Genomic DNA, 13,230 nt, shown 5'->3' with positions numbered 1-13,230 from the left:
AGTAAAACATTTCAGGATTTCTCTCCATATAATGGCTTTTTATGGTGCCCCCGAGTTTGAACTTCAGAAATGCAGCTTCAAAGGGCCCGAAACGATCACAGCCAAGGAAACAAGGGTTTTATCTAGCGAAACGATTGGTTATTTTCTAAAAACATTCACAATTTATATACTTTTTAATCTCAAATGCTTGTCTTGTCTAGCTCGGCAAGACAAGTGTTTGAGATGAAAAAGTATATGCGTTGTAAATGTTTTTAGAAAATAATCAATCGTTTCGCAAGATAAGACCCTTCTTCCTCTGCTGGGATCATTTAGAGCCCTTTGAAGCTGCATTTAAACTGCATTTTAGAAGTTCAAACTCAGGGTCACCATAGAAGTTCATTATATGGAGAGAAATCCTGAAGTGTTTTCCTCAAAAAACACCATTTCTTTACGACTGAAGAAAGAAAGACATGAACGTCTTGGATGACAAGGGGGTGAATACATTATCTGTAAATTCTTGTTTTGAAAGTGAATTACTCCTTTAAGAACCATGTACTAAAAGGTTCTTGGAGGAACCCAAATTGTTTCTTCTATGGAATCACTGCGAAAACCCTCTTTTGGAGACTTTATTTTTAAGAGTGTAGCTTATTCTTATTAACCAACTCTGGATGGAATCTATTGACATTCAAGAATTGTTAATGGAACCAAACATCTTGAAATTACACAGTAACTATACTTGATTCCCAACCTAGATGTGACACCCCTGAGATAGTTTGGGGTAAAACAGTGATTCTCGTCAGATCATCTTACTAACGAAATGTCTTCACTGGGTTATTTCCCCTCTCTTAATTTCTTCATCTGTCCTTCATCTTTCCTGTGCTCTCTTTTTATCTCAATTTTGTTATCGGTTCCCAAATTTCTCTTCTGCTATCCTCATGTTTTTTTCTTTTGACCTTTTTGGTATGCTTTCTCTCTGCCTGGACCTCTCTTTCTCTCTCAGGACGTGGAAAAGACACAGACAGAAATCATGCGTCATCACACCAGTATCAGCGAGCTCAAGCGAAGCTTCATGGAGTCGGTGCCCGAGCCCAGGCCCAGCGAGTGGGACAAGCGTCTGTCCACCCACTCGCCCTTCCGGACCGCCAGCATCAACGGCCAGATGCAGCCCGACGTGAGTACTGGGGTTAAAGGTTTCACTTCTTTGTTGGATTTAGAGCCTTTATATGCCTTTGGAGAAGTCTTGATGATAGATTGCTGGCTTTATGAAATGGAGGTAACTTTGTGCCATCGATTGGTGATAAGTTGCATACTATGTGTCCCGTAGTTTGAGTTTCATTGACAGGGTTTTGTGTTGAGCATTTTTGGGGAAGAACTAGTGACTGGTTTTTCCAAAGTTTGCCAGTTTAGTAGCATCAATTCTTTGAAGGATATTTAGAGTTTGAGTTAGTTGTGAGTAATGCTGTCAAATCGATTAATCGTGATTAATCACAATTAATCGCTTCTAAAATATAAGTTTGTGTTCACATAATATATGTGTTTGTATTGTGTGTGTGGGTGTGTGTGTGTACATGTGTATGTGTACACACACATATTACATAAATACAAACTTTATTTTGGATGCGATTGTGATAAATAGATTTAACAGCATTAGTTGTGAGTTAATTAGACATTAACGAACAATGAGAATAATATGCTTTCTTTTCTGAGTTAGCTCTGTTTTAAACTTTTAAATGGATTTCAGTGCTGTTTTTACTGACTAGTGCACCATTATTAACATTTTCTGTATATTTTCTATTTCCTATGTATTACTGCGGTATTGTCAAAGCATTTCTATATTGCCAGCCTCTAAATAACACATAAAAAAATCAATTTATATGTCAGCCTGTCTTTTCCTGTGTAAGTTAAATATGTAATATATATATATATATATAATATTCTTAAGTTAGTTTTTACTTTAGTTTTAATTATATATTATAGTTAACAATTAACATATGTGACCCTGGACCACAAAACTTAAGTAGCATGGGAATATTTGTAGCAACAGCCAAACATACATTGTATGGGTCAAAATTGAATTTTCTTTAATGCCAAAAATCATTAGGATATAAGGTAAACATCATGTTCCATGAAGATATTTAGTAAATTTCCTACCATAAATATATGATAACTTCATTTTTGATTAGTAGTATGCATTGCCAAGAACTTTATTTAGACAACTTTAAAAGTGATTTTCTGATTACTAAAATTTTTTTGCACCCTCAGATTCCAGATATGCAAATAGTTATATCTCTGCCAAATATTGCCCTATTCCAACAAACCATACATCAATGGAAAGCTTATATATTCAGATGATGTATAAATCTCAATTACAAAATATTGATCCTTATGACTGGTTTTGTGTTCCAGGGTCACATATAAATTTTTAGAGCGGTTTACATCTAAAAATTAACACAGTCTCAGTATGTTATACCAAAGTCTCAGTATGATTCATTTTCTAGTCAAAGTCTGTTTGATTGCGACAGACAGTAAATGAGACAAATCCAGAATTTCACCCATGGATCTGAATACTTATTCTGCATTCAGAATCATAAGAACAAATCAAAATCAAACTCAGTTTTCTTTCTTGTATGGAATACAAAGTAGAATTGTGCTGGATGCTGTTTTCCATGCAGTTAGTCTCTGTGGGAAACAGTAGAAAGGATGCGACAATGCCAAAAAGCACTCTGCAATCTTCAAAAGTCATACTAAGTCTACTGTTTTGTTTCACAAAAGAAAGTAAGTCTTGGTTGCTCACTGATACACGTAGCATGTTATCTAAATAAGCAGTTATTTTATAAACTCTCAGTGTGTGTGTCTGTATGTGTGTGTGTGTGGGCATGTGTGCACACAGGTGAAGACGCCTCCTCTCCTACCCGTACACAGAGTAGCGGGGGGAATATCAGAGGTAAACGTACTCTCATTTGGTCATTATTGCCAGGGCTGTGAATCAACCGCACCTGAAAAGACTGCCGTTTCTTTATGTAGATAAAGAACGACACAAGGCGAAATGCAAATGGCCGCTGGACGCTATGGCCATGGCCCAGTCAGAGTTGGAGATCTCCTCTCTCTCTGAACCTACTCACTGCCCGCGGCTTCTATAGACCCCCCGACCACGCCCTCTCCCAAAGCCACTCCCCTTTACTACTGCTGCTGCTCTCTGAATGGCTAGCGCCGGCTTTCTTCTGCTTTGATCTGCCAATCGCATGGCTGGATTACACTGCATAATGATGCTGCATGAGTCTGTTAGTTCATTGACAACCAAAGTAGGTCTAAAAGGAAAAAGTAGTAAAAAAGCAAATAGGAAAAGCAAGCAAAAAGAAACTGACGGCTACTCCTCTTCATTTCATTGTCTTTTCCCCCTTTTTTCCTCTTGTCCCTGTCCTTCACTGGTTGTCCATCCTTTCCTTCCCTTTGTTTACTGTCCTCCATCTCTCCTCGCAAAAGTCTTGTCCTGGTTCGCAGTCCTGTCCTCCTCCACTTTCATCCATAGCTCCGTGTCCACCTCGATCCTCCTCCTCTCCACAAGCAGGAGTGTCTAGAAGCGTCCAGAGAGGGGCACGTTCACTCGTCCCACGGCCCTCCTCTGCTGAGGCCTATTACATCATGTACCAGTCTCAGACCTGAACACACTAAACTTTTTTCTCAAGACAGCGTGCACTTCTAGTTAATATTTAACTTTTGAACAAAGCTATTCAGTTTATTTTATGATTATTCATAGTTTTCAAAAGCACACGTCCCGTATCAAACATCTCTGTGTTTAAGTGTTAGCACTAGAGATGGAAAAATTCTGGTTTTGATTCCATCGAATAATTGATTAGTTTGCAAATTATAAGGAAAAATTCCCCATAATTGGCCTTAAATATATATTAAACAAAAATCTGAATGAAAGTACAGTTTATTATAATAAACGTGTTAAAAAAGGTGCTTTTTAACTATACAGCATAAATTAAAGGGTCTTATTATGCACTTATCTTTAAAATCACGATAGTTGATTGACATGAGCGCCTTACCTTAGACCCGCCCTCAACGAGCTGAAACAGTCCGACTCCGATCGCCATTGTGTCGACTCAGGTGCAGACAAGAATGTCTCAGATTGAGCGATTAAGGTGTTGTTGGGTGTAATAATGAGCATAGCAGTCGTCATTTACTCCCAACATCTGAGCCGCTAAAGACGAGGATTAATGTTACTTTCGTTTTTGAAAGGAAAGCACCGATCCTGATCTACACATGCGCCTATGTTCGTACAAATCATTCGTGATGCAGCTTTACCCACAGGAGAAGTGAGTATAAGGGTTTTTTATGCATCTTTGCAAATGGCCTTTGTTAATAATGTGCTAGTTAAAAAGTTTCACAGCTGAACGCGGCTAAATATGGCTAAAGTAAACATTACGGCTCGTCATCCTACGGCAGAGAGGGGCGGGGCCAGCAGAGCTCATTAGCATATAAAGGAACATGCAACAGAATAGCTTGCTCTAAAAAGGGCTGATTTTAACAAGGTAAAAAGAACGTTGTTTACACTACCATTGAGAAATTTTAACCAAAGTATGTTATAGACTTCTCTTTAGGACCCTAAAGAATCTATCAACTTGGAAAATGGGCATCCGATGACCCCTTTAAAAAATCCCTTTTCAAGAACTACAACGAACGTCTCCTTTGGACTACAGCGTTTGTTTTCCGGATGCTATGATGTCACAACGTGGTCCATTAGAATATCATTCAAATAAATCCCACCTATGAAAAGTCTAAGCTTTGGCGGGTGGGGAGGGACGAGGCGGGGGATTCGCCTAACTTTAGCGATGTAGCATGGACAGCCGCTTCAGGGATGTTTCAGTAAGCCGCATGAAGCATTGACTAAAGTGTCCGCGAACTGCTACGGTAGCCGTGCTGGAGCCACACCATTGATGTGTGCGGTATAGAGGGTCGAAACACATAAGGAGCCATGGCTGATGTAAAAACAAGCATTGAATATAGTGACGATGATCGGGTGCCGCGTCGGACCTGCCCGTAGACGTGTGCGGTGTGTGGTAAGAGATTTACTCATCATACAGTGTATATAGCTTCACTAGCCTTATGCTGGAACTGGTTTCGGGCATGTAAATAATTAAATAAATTTACACAATAATGATAATATCATGTATCGGCGATCTCGCAGGCTGTAGCCTATTATTTACTCACCCTCCATGCATCATAGGTGTATATGACTTCCTTCTTTCAGACGAATGCTATCGAAGTCATATTAAAAATAATCCTGGCACTACCAAGCTTTAGAACGCCATAGTGTTTCTCTCCATCAGTCCAAAACAAGTCGATCCATAATAAAAAGTGCCTCACATGGCCTCATCATCCAATGTGTTTTTGTAAGAAATATTTCCATATTTAAAATGTAAGAATCACTTTAATCTAGTTTGCGCAGTTGTACATAGAACTTACTGCTTTGGGAAGGGGCGTGGCAGGACTGAAATGTCTTTTAAGCTGTTCGCCAATCTCAATGCAGTGGGACTGCTAACCAATCACAACACATTTTATTTTTGAAAGGCGGACCTTCATCAAACCCGGAACTAATCGAGCCATTTGTGCTGGCCTGGGGAGAAAGCTATTGTAATAATGTAAATTATTAACCACCAAGCAGTAGAGCATGTTCTAGTGCACCCCCCCCCCCCCCAAAAAAAAAAGACTTTGTAAAAGAGCATAATAGGACCCCTTTAAAAGAACCAGTTCATAAGAGTCATTCATCCGTAAATCAGACTACACTAGTTGTGTATGTTGTTGCGTGCGATTAGTGACAACATTGCGAGAGTAAGAGATGTTGCCATTTTTAAGCACTCAATCTTTTAGCATACTTAATTCAGACCACAAACTTTCAACTAGAACAATTTCTTTGACTATGGTGCTGCAGATTCACGAAACTCTGTTAACTGGCATTTAAGAATTGAACAGAAATGAATGTCATGAAAAACCTTAAAAATAGAACCAATTTCCAAACTTAGTTAACAATAAATATTTATTATTTTCTGTAGTAAATTCTGCTCTAGTCTAGTTCTGTGACAGACACATCCGCTGATTTCATTCTCTGAGGATTTCGCCTTAGTGACCCGTCCTACCCAAACCCTGCCGGTTTTTATGGTGTTTTTCTGTCACTGACGGATATTTGCACTGCCAAAAAAATATCTGCTGCCAATCTTAATGTAAATCTGGTGTCCACCAACGCCATAAAAACCTTTAAGGCCTTTGCTTCAATCCATCTGGCCTGCTTAAACCACTCTGGCGTCCACTAAGCTCAAATCCTGAGCCCGGACCCTTTAAACCCACTCCGAAATCTCCACTACCCCTCATCAATCTCTCCCCATGTCTCTCCCCACTCCACATGTCTGTTCATTGTTCTGTGTCTCTCTTGGTGTCCCGTTGCCCTGTGCAGAGATGGAAGCATGCAGCAGGCACATCGAAACGACAGCAGGTAAGGGTCAGGTGGGCGCCCGCTCCAAGAGGCCCACCACTGCTGCAGCATATGGAGGAGGATGAAGAAGATGATGTTTGTAATGAAGAAAAAGACATTGAGGCTCAGGGCCATGCTTTTCAAGTCTCCATAGCCATGTCCACAGAGGAAGAGGCCCGAGTCTGCCAGCTGTACCCAGTGGTACTGCATCGCCCCCACGTCTCCTTCCTGTTGAGCAGCCTGCTGGTCCTGACGCTGATGCTGTGGTGGCTTGTCTTCATTTGAGAGACTGTGGAGGAAAGGAAATAGATATCAGAGAGACAGCAGCTGCTCCCAGACTGAGCTTATCTGGATTAAGAGACAATAAGGAGGGACAGAGGACGAGGTCCTTTCGGTTTTCTGTTTGTTCCTCTTGGATTCTTAATAATTTCACCATTTCAGAGTGGATGTGGATTGACAGTTAATCATTTTAAACTCTTTAGTGATTTATACTGTGACACAAAAACCCTGGATGCAAGAACACTATGTTTATCCTAATAGGATGTAAAGATTTACTTATCGAAGCCAACACATTCACTTAATGTTTTTAAATTTTCTTAATTTTTAACTCTTCTTGAAATAACCATTCAGTTTCAGTATATTTTTCAACCTTTTTTTAAACAGTGTTTGCAAGATGAGTTCAAGTTCTTCTTATTATGTTTCTTAATTTTCTGCAATGAAGCGCACAACATTTACCATGCAGACTCTACATTTAAAACTTTTCAGGTTTAAGGGATGTTGCAAAAAATAAATAAATATGTACACTGTATTGCCAAAAGTATTGGGACACCCCCTTCTAATGAACTGGTTTGACTACTTTAGTAATTTCCATGAGTACAAATCTTAATGTTTAAGCATATTCTAGGGATTTTGTGCTTCTAATTTTATATCAACAGTTTGGACAGGACCCTTTTCTATTCTAACATGACAATGTTTCTGAAAGAAATTAACTCAATGTGGAAGAACTTGACTGAATCCTCATAAAGCAAAGTCCTAATCCCAGATGAACACCTCTGGTGTGATTTAAAATGCAGACCTTGAACCAAAACCTCATCACCAAACACCAATGACATATGGGTACAGTCATTTTAAACACTTCCAAAACTGTTGCAACAAAGATAGAAATAAAAATTTTAAATACATGAATTATGTTTCCATCTTTGTTGCCACAGTAGTGCCTTTTTCGGTTCTAAAGAAGGCGGTGACCCAATACTTTTGTCCATATAGTGATTTAGAGATTTTGGCTCAAGGTCTGCATTTAAGTCATTGGAGGTGTTCCGCTGGGATTAAGACTTTGCTTTATGCAGACCAGTCAGGTTCTTCCACACTGAATGAATCAGTAATTTCTTTTTGAACCTTGCCTTATACATAGAGGCATGGTCTTGTTAGAATAGAAAAGGGTCCTGTCCAAACTGTTGCTACAAAATTAGAAGCACACAATTCCCTAGATTTATACTCATGGAAATTACTAAAGTACTCAAACCTGTTCATTGAAACGGGGGGTCCAAATACTTTTGGCAATAAAGTGTAAATCTGATCTAAAAATGTTCCACTGAATTAAAAAAAAAAAAATCTTACCAATCCCAAACTTTTGAACGGTAGTGAACGTTGCTAAAATATTTGAAAGATTGTTTACTTATTGATTGGTCTTTCAATTATGCACAACCAAAGCCTAAAACCTAAGCTCACTTCGAACTTTAACACTATTTTTTTTCTTCCTTGCAAACACTGTAATTCCTTCAGTACGAATGTAGTGTGCGAATGTAGTACTTTTTAGTTTTTTTTTTTTTTTTAAATGTTATTCAGTAGCTGCGTACATCTTCACCCTGTGACCACTGGATTTCTCTGGACAGTTTTTCAGCACACATTGCACTTTGCTTCTCCTTGCAAATATAAATCTCTTCTCCATTGCCAGCCGATGCATAACTACTTCTTCTAACTACTTCAACGTCTTTGTGAAGTATTTGTTGTATCAGCCCTTAGTGGATCAGCATATCAGGGCTTTAATTTAACATTATCCTGTTTCTCTTTCCAATGGACTCCAGCATGCATCAAAAACATCAGTACTACTGTCATGCTAGTTTTAAAGTGTCTTACATGGTACAACAATCACAGCCTCTGTCTGCAATGAGTGACTGCATAGTGACATAAGGAAGAGAATGTGTTTTTATGAACATCAATTTATTTATTTATTGTTGTTTTTTTTATTTAAAATGCATTTAAGTAGCTTAATTTGTCTTTAAAAAAATACTTGTACACCTTTGCACTTTTATGAACTTTAGTCAGAGTAGATGCCGTGTTTAATTTGACACAGATTTTGGGATGTCTAGATCACACTGGTGGAGTGATGCTGGATAGTCCCAGAGAAATGTAGCAGATTGTGGATTTGACACAGCGTAATATTCAGATTCGGTCTGCATGATGGGCGGTTACAAATTATGTTCAGTATTCAGTACATATCTGATATTTGTTTCATATACTTCAAAGCCTGATTTTGATTTGCTTCAAGTTATATATGATGTCTGCTCTGACTAAGGTCCATTCCACGATAAAGACAATCTAAGGTACAATCAATAAAATTGAAAACTAACTTTTCTGTGAAGTCATTTTCACATCCTGAAACCTAGCTAACTAGTTTCATGTATATAAAAGTCTGTTCGATTCAAGTTGCACTGAGCTCAAACGTCAGAAATCCCCTAATACAGCTTTATTCACTAAAGGTTCCAAAGGGTGTTATTGCAGTGATGCCATAGAAAGTCCATTTTTGGTTTCCCAAAGAAACTTTCAGTGAACATTTCTTAAAGGAACCATTTTGAAGAGCATTTTAAAAATTTGACTGTAGAGAACATTTTCTGCATTTGAAAGTTCCATGGATGTTGAAGGTTCTTCATAGAACCATCAACTAAGCAAAACTAATTTTAATTTTAATAACTAATTAAAATAAAGGTTCTTTATTGGCATTGATGGTTCCATAAAGAACCTTGAACATCCCAGGAACCTTTCAAATGCAGAAAAGGTTCTTCAAGTTGAAAAGGGCTCTTTAGATTTTCTTTTAAAATGTTCTTTTAAGAACTTGCTACTGAAAGGTTCTTTCCTTTTTGGAACCTTTATTTTTAAGAGTGTATCTTGTCAAGGTCAACTATAAACAAATTGGTTCTCAGTCAGTATGCGTACCCACAAATTTATGCATGAAACCTGCATTTGTAAGTTTTCACGAACAAATCACGATTCACTAAAAACGTTCGTACTGAAATTAATTCAAAATTTACAAATGTGCGCAACAAGCCAAACTTAATAATAATAGGAGTAATACATCTTATGAATCTGTAAAGACTCATTGCTTTGTTAATTGCACTCAGAATAACAACAAAACGTTGCACATTTGTAAAATAATAAAAGCAAACAGGATGCGCTTTCTGCCGTCGTGGTCTCTGTGAACTTGAGCGCGAAACTTCAAAACTCTGTATACTTGCCTTACAGACATGAAAAATATCTATAGAGAGTGAAATTGTCTACTTTCAAATGAACCAATTGTCTACTTTCAAATGAACCAATTGAAATGGAAGACAAATATTCTCAGATTATGTAATCCAAAACATCCATACAGGATAAACTGCACTGCGCATTATGGCGGAAAAATCCCACCTTCTAAATAAAAGAGCCAATCGCTGATTGGTAAAGTCATTGCGTCACTGCGGCGACTGTTAGAAGCCCTGGTTTCCATCGAAACTAGTTCATTAAAGATTTTGTTGCTAATTTGATTTGTTGTAATTTTTTATTGTGAGTTCAGAGAGCAGTTTTTGAGATTTCAGGATTCCCCCATTCTTTTAGATAGGAATTGGTCTTGTATTAGCTGCCTGTAGGTGTTGCAAATATGGCCGCCGAGTGTACAGACTTTCCTTGAAATGGACTTTGGCTCAACTAAGCATTAAGATCTATTAGTTGTCTCTTTTTGAGCTCTACTTAACGCAAGTGCGAAACTTCGAAACTCTGTGTATACTTGCCTTACAGACATGAGAAATAAATGTATAGAGAGTAAAATGTCTACTTTCAAATGAACCCATTCAAATGGAAAACAAATATTCTTAGATTATGTAATCCGTATGAAACATCCATACAGGTGCATCCACTACTGTGGATGAGTCAGTGTCACCGACTTCTTAAGATGAAAAAAAAACAAAAACAAAATTTAGTCGATTGCAACTCTACAAATAAGCAAGCCCAGTCCAGGCGACAAAAGTAGCAAAAAATTAATGTAATGCAAAAGTAACTAACGTGCCTATAATTACAACAAATCTACACAATTATTAGTGAATGAGACCCAATATATTTTGTGATTTCTTGGTTATAGCCAAATTACCTTTATTTCCAGACTGCAACAGACTGATGAAGGCAGAAAAATGTGTCTAAAATTTCAAATATTCATAATTAATCCTTTTATCATCAGTCTAACTAACAGCATTCAGTATGAAAACAGCTTATGCAGATGTTATCGCTTTCTTGAATCTCTTTTGCAAGTGATTTTGTGGTTCCCTGGAAGGATATAACCCAAAACATTTTCCAAAAAAAGTGCATAATCTCAGGCTAGTTTGATTTTTCCGCCTTTGCCTTTTTATCCTCCATTATCTTATTATAGAATTAATGGATACTTATGAAGTTTCCTGAGCTCTTCAGTTCCTCTGCAAACGACTCTTTTGGTAGTCTTTGGTCTTTTTCGCCTAATGATTTGTACTTTGAGTGACTTTAGTTTTAACTGCACTAATAACTATGTGAAAAGAGACTTGCAGACTAATGCGAGTCACACCGATCTGTTCTTTTGAAAGCGCCACATGGTGAGCCCATGATTTGGCTTGAATTTGCCACTGCGTTCGTTCCCATCATCATCTGTCAACCTGACGTCGCCATTATTAAATGAAAATAATAGTTGACTTGCAATGTGCCAAATGTTCCTAAATCAAAAGCTTTTTTGGCCGAGTGCCTGTAGATAAAAAATTAAAAACCAAACTAATTTGTGATGGTTTTGAAATGCATAATCTGCATATTTGAGCCGAGCGTCGTGGGTGATAGATGACTGCTTTATTTAGGTCCTTTCAGTCAAGAGGATGTGCAGTATGTAGTTTTGGAATCAAAACTCTTCACTTTTAATGGAGTGAGGAGTGTTTGTGGAGCTTCCTAATGGATTTTGCTCCACTGGGACGCACTTATGACAGAAATAATCATTTTCAATTATTTTCCTTGTAATTTATGTTAATATACTTATTTTTTGTGGAGCAATTGCATTACATTTTTTTCTTAAAGGCTACAAATCCAGAAGAAGCTGAGGACTGTGTTCTTGTATTATAATATGTTTTATTAATTGGGCAGAGCTCATTTCAACACTTTTTTCTGCATTTAATATTAGCTCAGCTGGGTGGCAATTTTATACCACTCATGTTTAAGATATCCAGTCGGTGTGCCATAATGAATGTTTTTAGTTTGGTTTTCTCATCTACTTATTGTAAAAGAAAATTATTTGATTGGAAAGGGTGATTAAGTGCATATGAAATCATTGACATGGCTGTATTTTGTATCTGTTCTAGCCCTGTTTTTTTGCCAGCCACTCAAAGTCTTACCAGGCTAAGCATTTTTTCTTGTCTAGTATTTTTTTTTTTTTCTGAGGTAGTCAGCACTGAATATCAATCTTGCGGTACAAAGGCTTGGCCAAAGGTTCCAGATGGTGTTTAGCAATTGTTGATGTGTGTGAGGTGAAGTTAATGTAGTGAGAAAAGCAATTCTCTACTCACTCTCGGCTGTGTCTTGACTCCTCTCACAGTCTCCAGTGGTGAAGACGAAAACCATCACTATTTCTGATGTCACCAACTCCCTGCGCAGCGAAATCACCACCAAGGACATGCCGATTGTGCATACAGAGACCAAGACCATCACATACGAGTCTGCACAGGTGAGCCGAGTTACTGATTTTTGACAGCATTTGCCTAAATAAATCGCACATGGATTGAAAAATAAACAGAGATTGCAAAATATATCAGCATCAATACATTGGTAACCACATCACCCAGTAGTAGTGATTTTATTAATAATCAAACTTTAAACATCTCTGTCAATATTGGATAATTAATTGGATTTCAGTAGTGGTGCATGTATCGGCGCACAACTCTATTCAGAACTGAATATATTTCATAACCTTTATTGTACTTTATGTGTTCAGTGTTTGTTAGAATCTGTTGCAGTGCTGTCATTTTCACAGTGCATTTCCAAAGACTGCGTTTAACCAAAGACTATAGGAATACAAAGATGGTTCACTTCTATACTTATGAATGGGAGAAACTGCACTGCGCAATATGGCAGAATAGTCCCACCTTCTAAATGAAAGAGCCAATCCCTTATTGGTAAAGTCATTGTGTCCCTGCAGCAGCCATTAGAAGCCTTGGTCTTGTATGAGCTGCCCGAAGATGTTGCAAATAAAAGTTTGGTTTAACTAATCTTTAAGATCTATTAGTTGTCTCTTTTTGAGCTCTACTTAACTTTATCTTCAAAATTGCGTGATTTAAACTTTTTTTAGACTTTTTTTTTTCTCACAATTGCATGAAATCAGAGGTTGCGTTAACTGAAAATTGTCTGTCATTGACGGAATTTTTGTTGCAATGACGGAAAAATCTGAAGACCGTCCGTCACTTTCACTGCAAAAAATGCTTTTCTTATCTTTTTTTTGTTTTGTTTCAAGCCAAAATGTCTAAAAA

General features: G+C 37.7%; 1 protein-coding gene across 6 annotated transcripts in view; it reads left to right on the top strand.

Moving 5' to 3' along the window:
* Positions 1 to 13,230, top strand: part of epb41a (erythrocyte membrane protein band 4.1a) — a 104,940-nt gene that overhangs the window by 75,764 nt on the left and 15,946 nt on the right. For all 6 annotated transcript variants that reach the window (XM_073822070.1, XM_073822069.1, XM_073822068.1 and 3 more), the window contains 2 exons: positions 980 to 1,150; positions 12,303 to 12,431. In XM_073822070.1, coding sequence (XP_073678171.1) covers positions 980 to 1,150; positions 12,303 to 12,431 — 300 coding nt within the window. The remainder of the gene's footprint in view (positions 1 to 979; positions 1,151 to 12,302; positions 12,432 to 13,230) is intronic.

This window comes from Garra rufa, chromosome 17, assembly GCF_049309525.1.
Source record: "Garra rufa chromosome 17, GarRuf1.0, whole genome shotgun sequence".
Taxonomy (NCBI): Eukaryota; Metazoa; Chordata; class Actinopteri; order Cypriniformes; family Cyprinidae; genus Garra; species Garra rufa.
The sequence above is the reverse complement of the archived record's forward strand: the minus strand, read 5'-3'. Positions and strand labels throughout refer to the sequence as shown.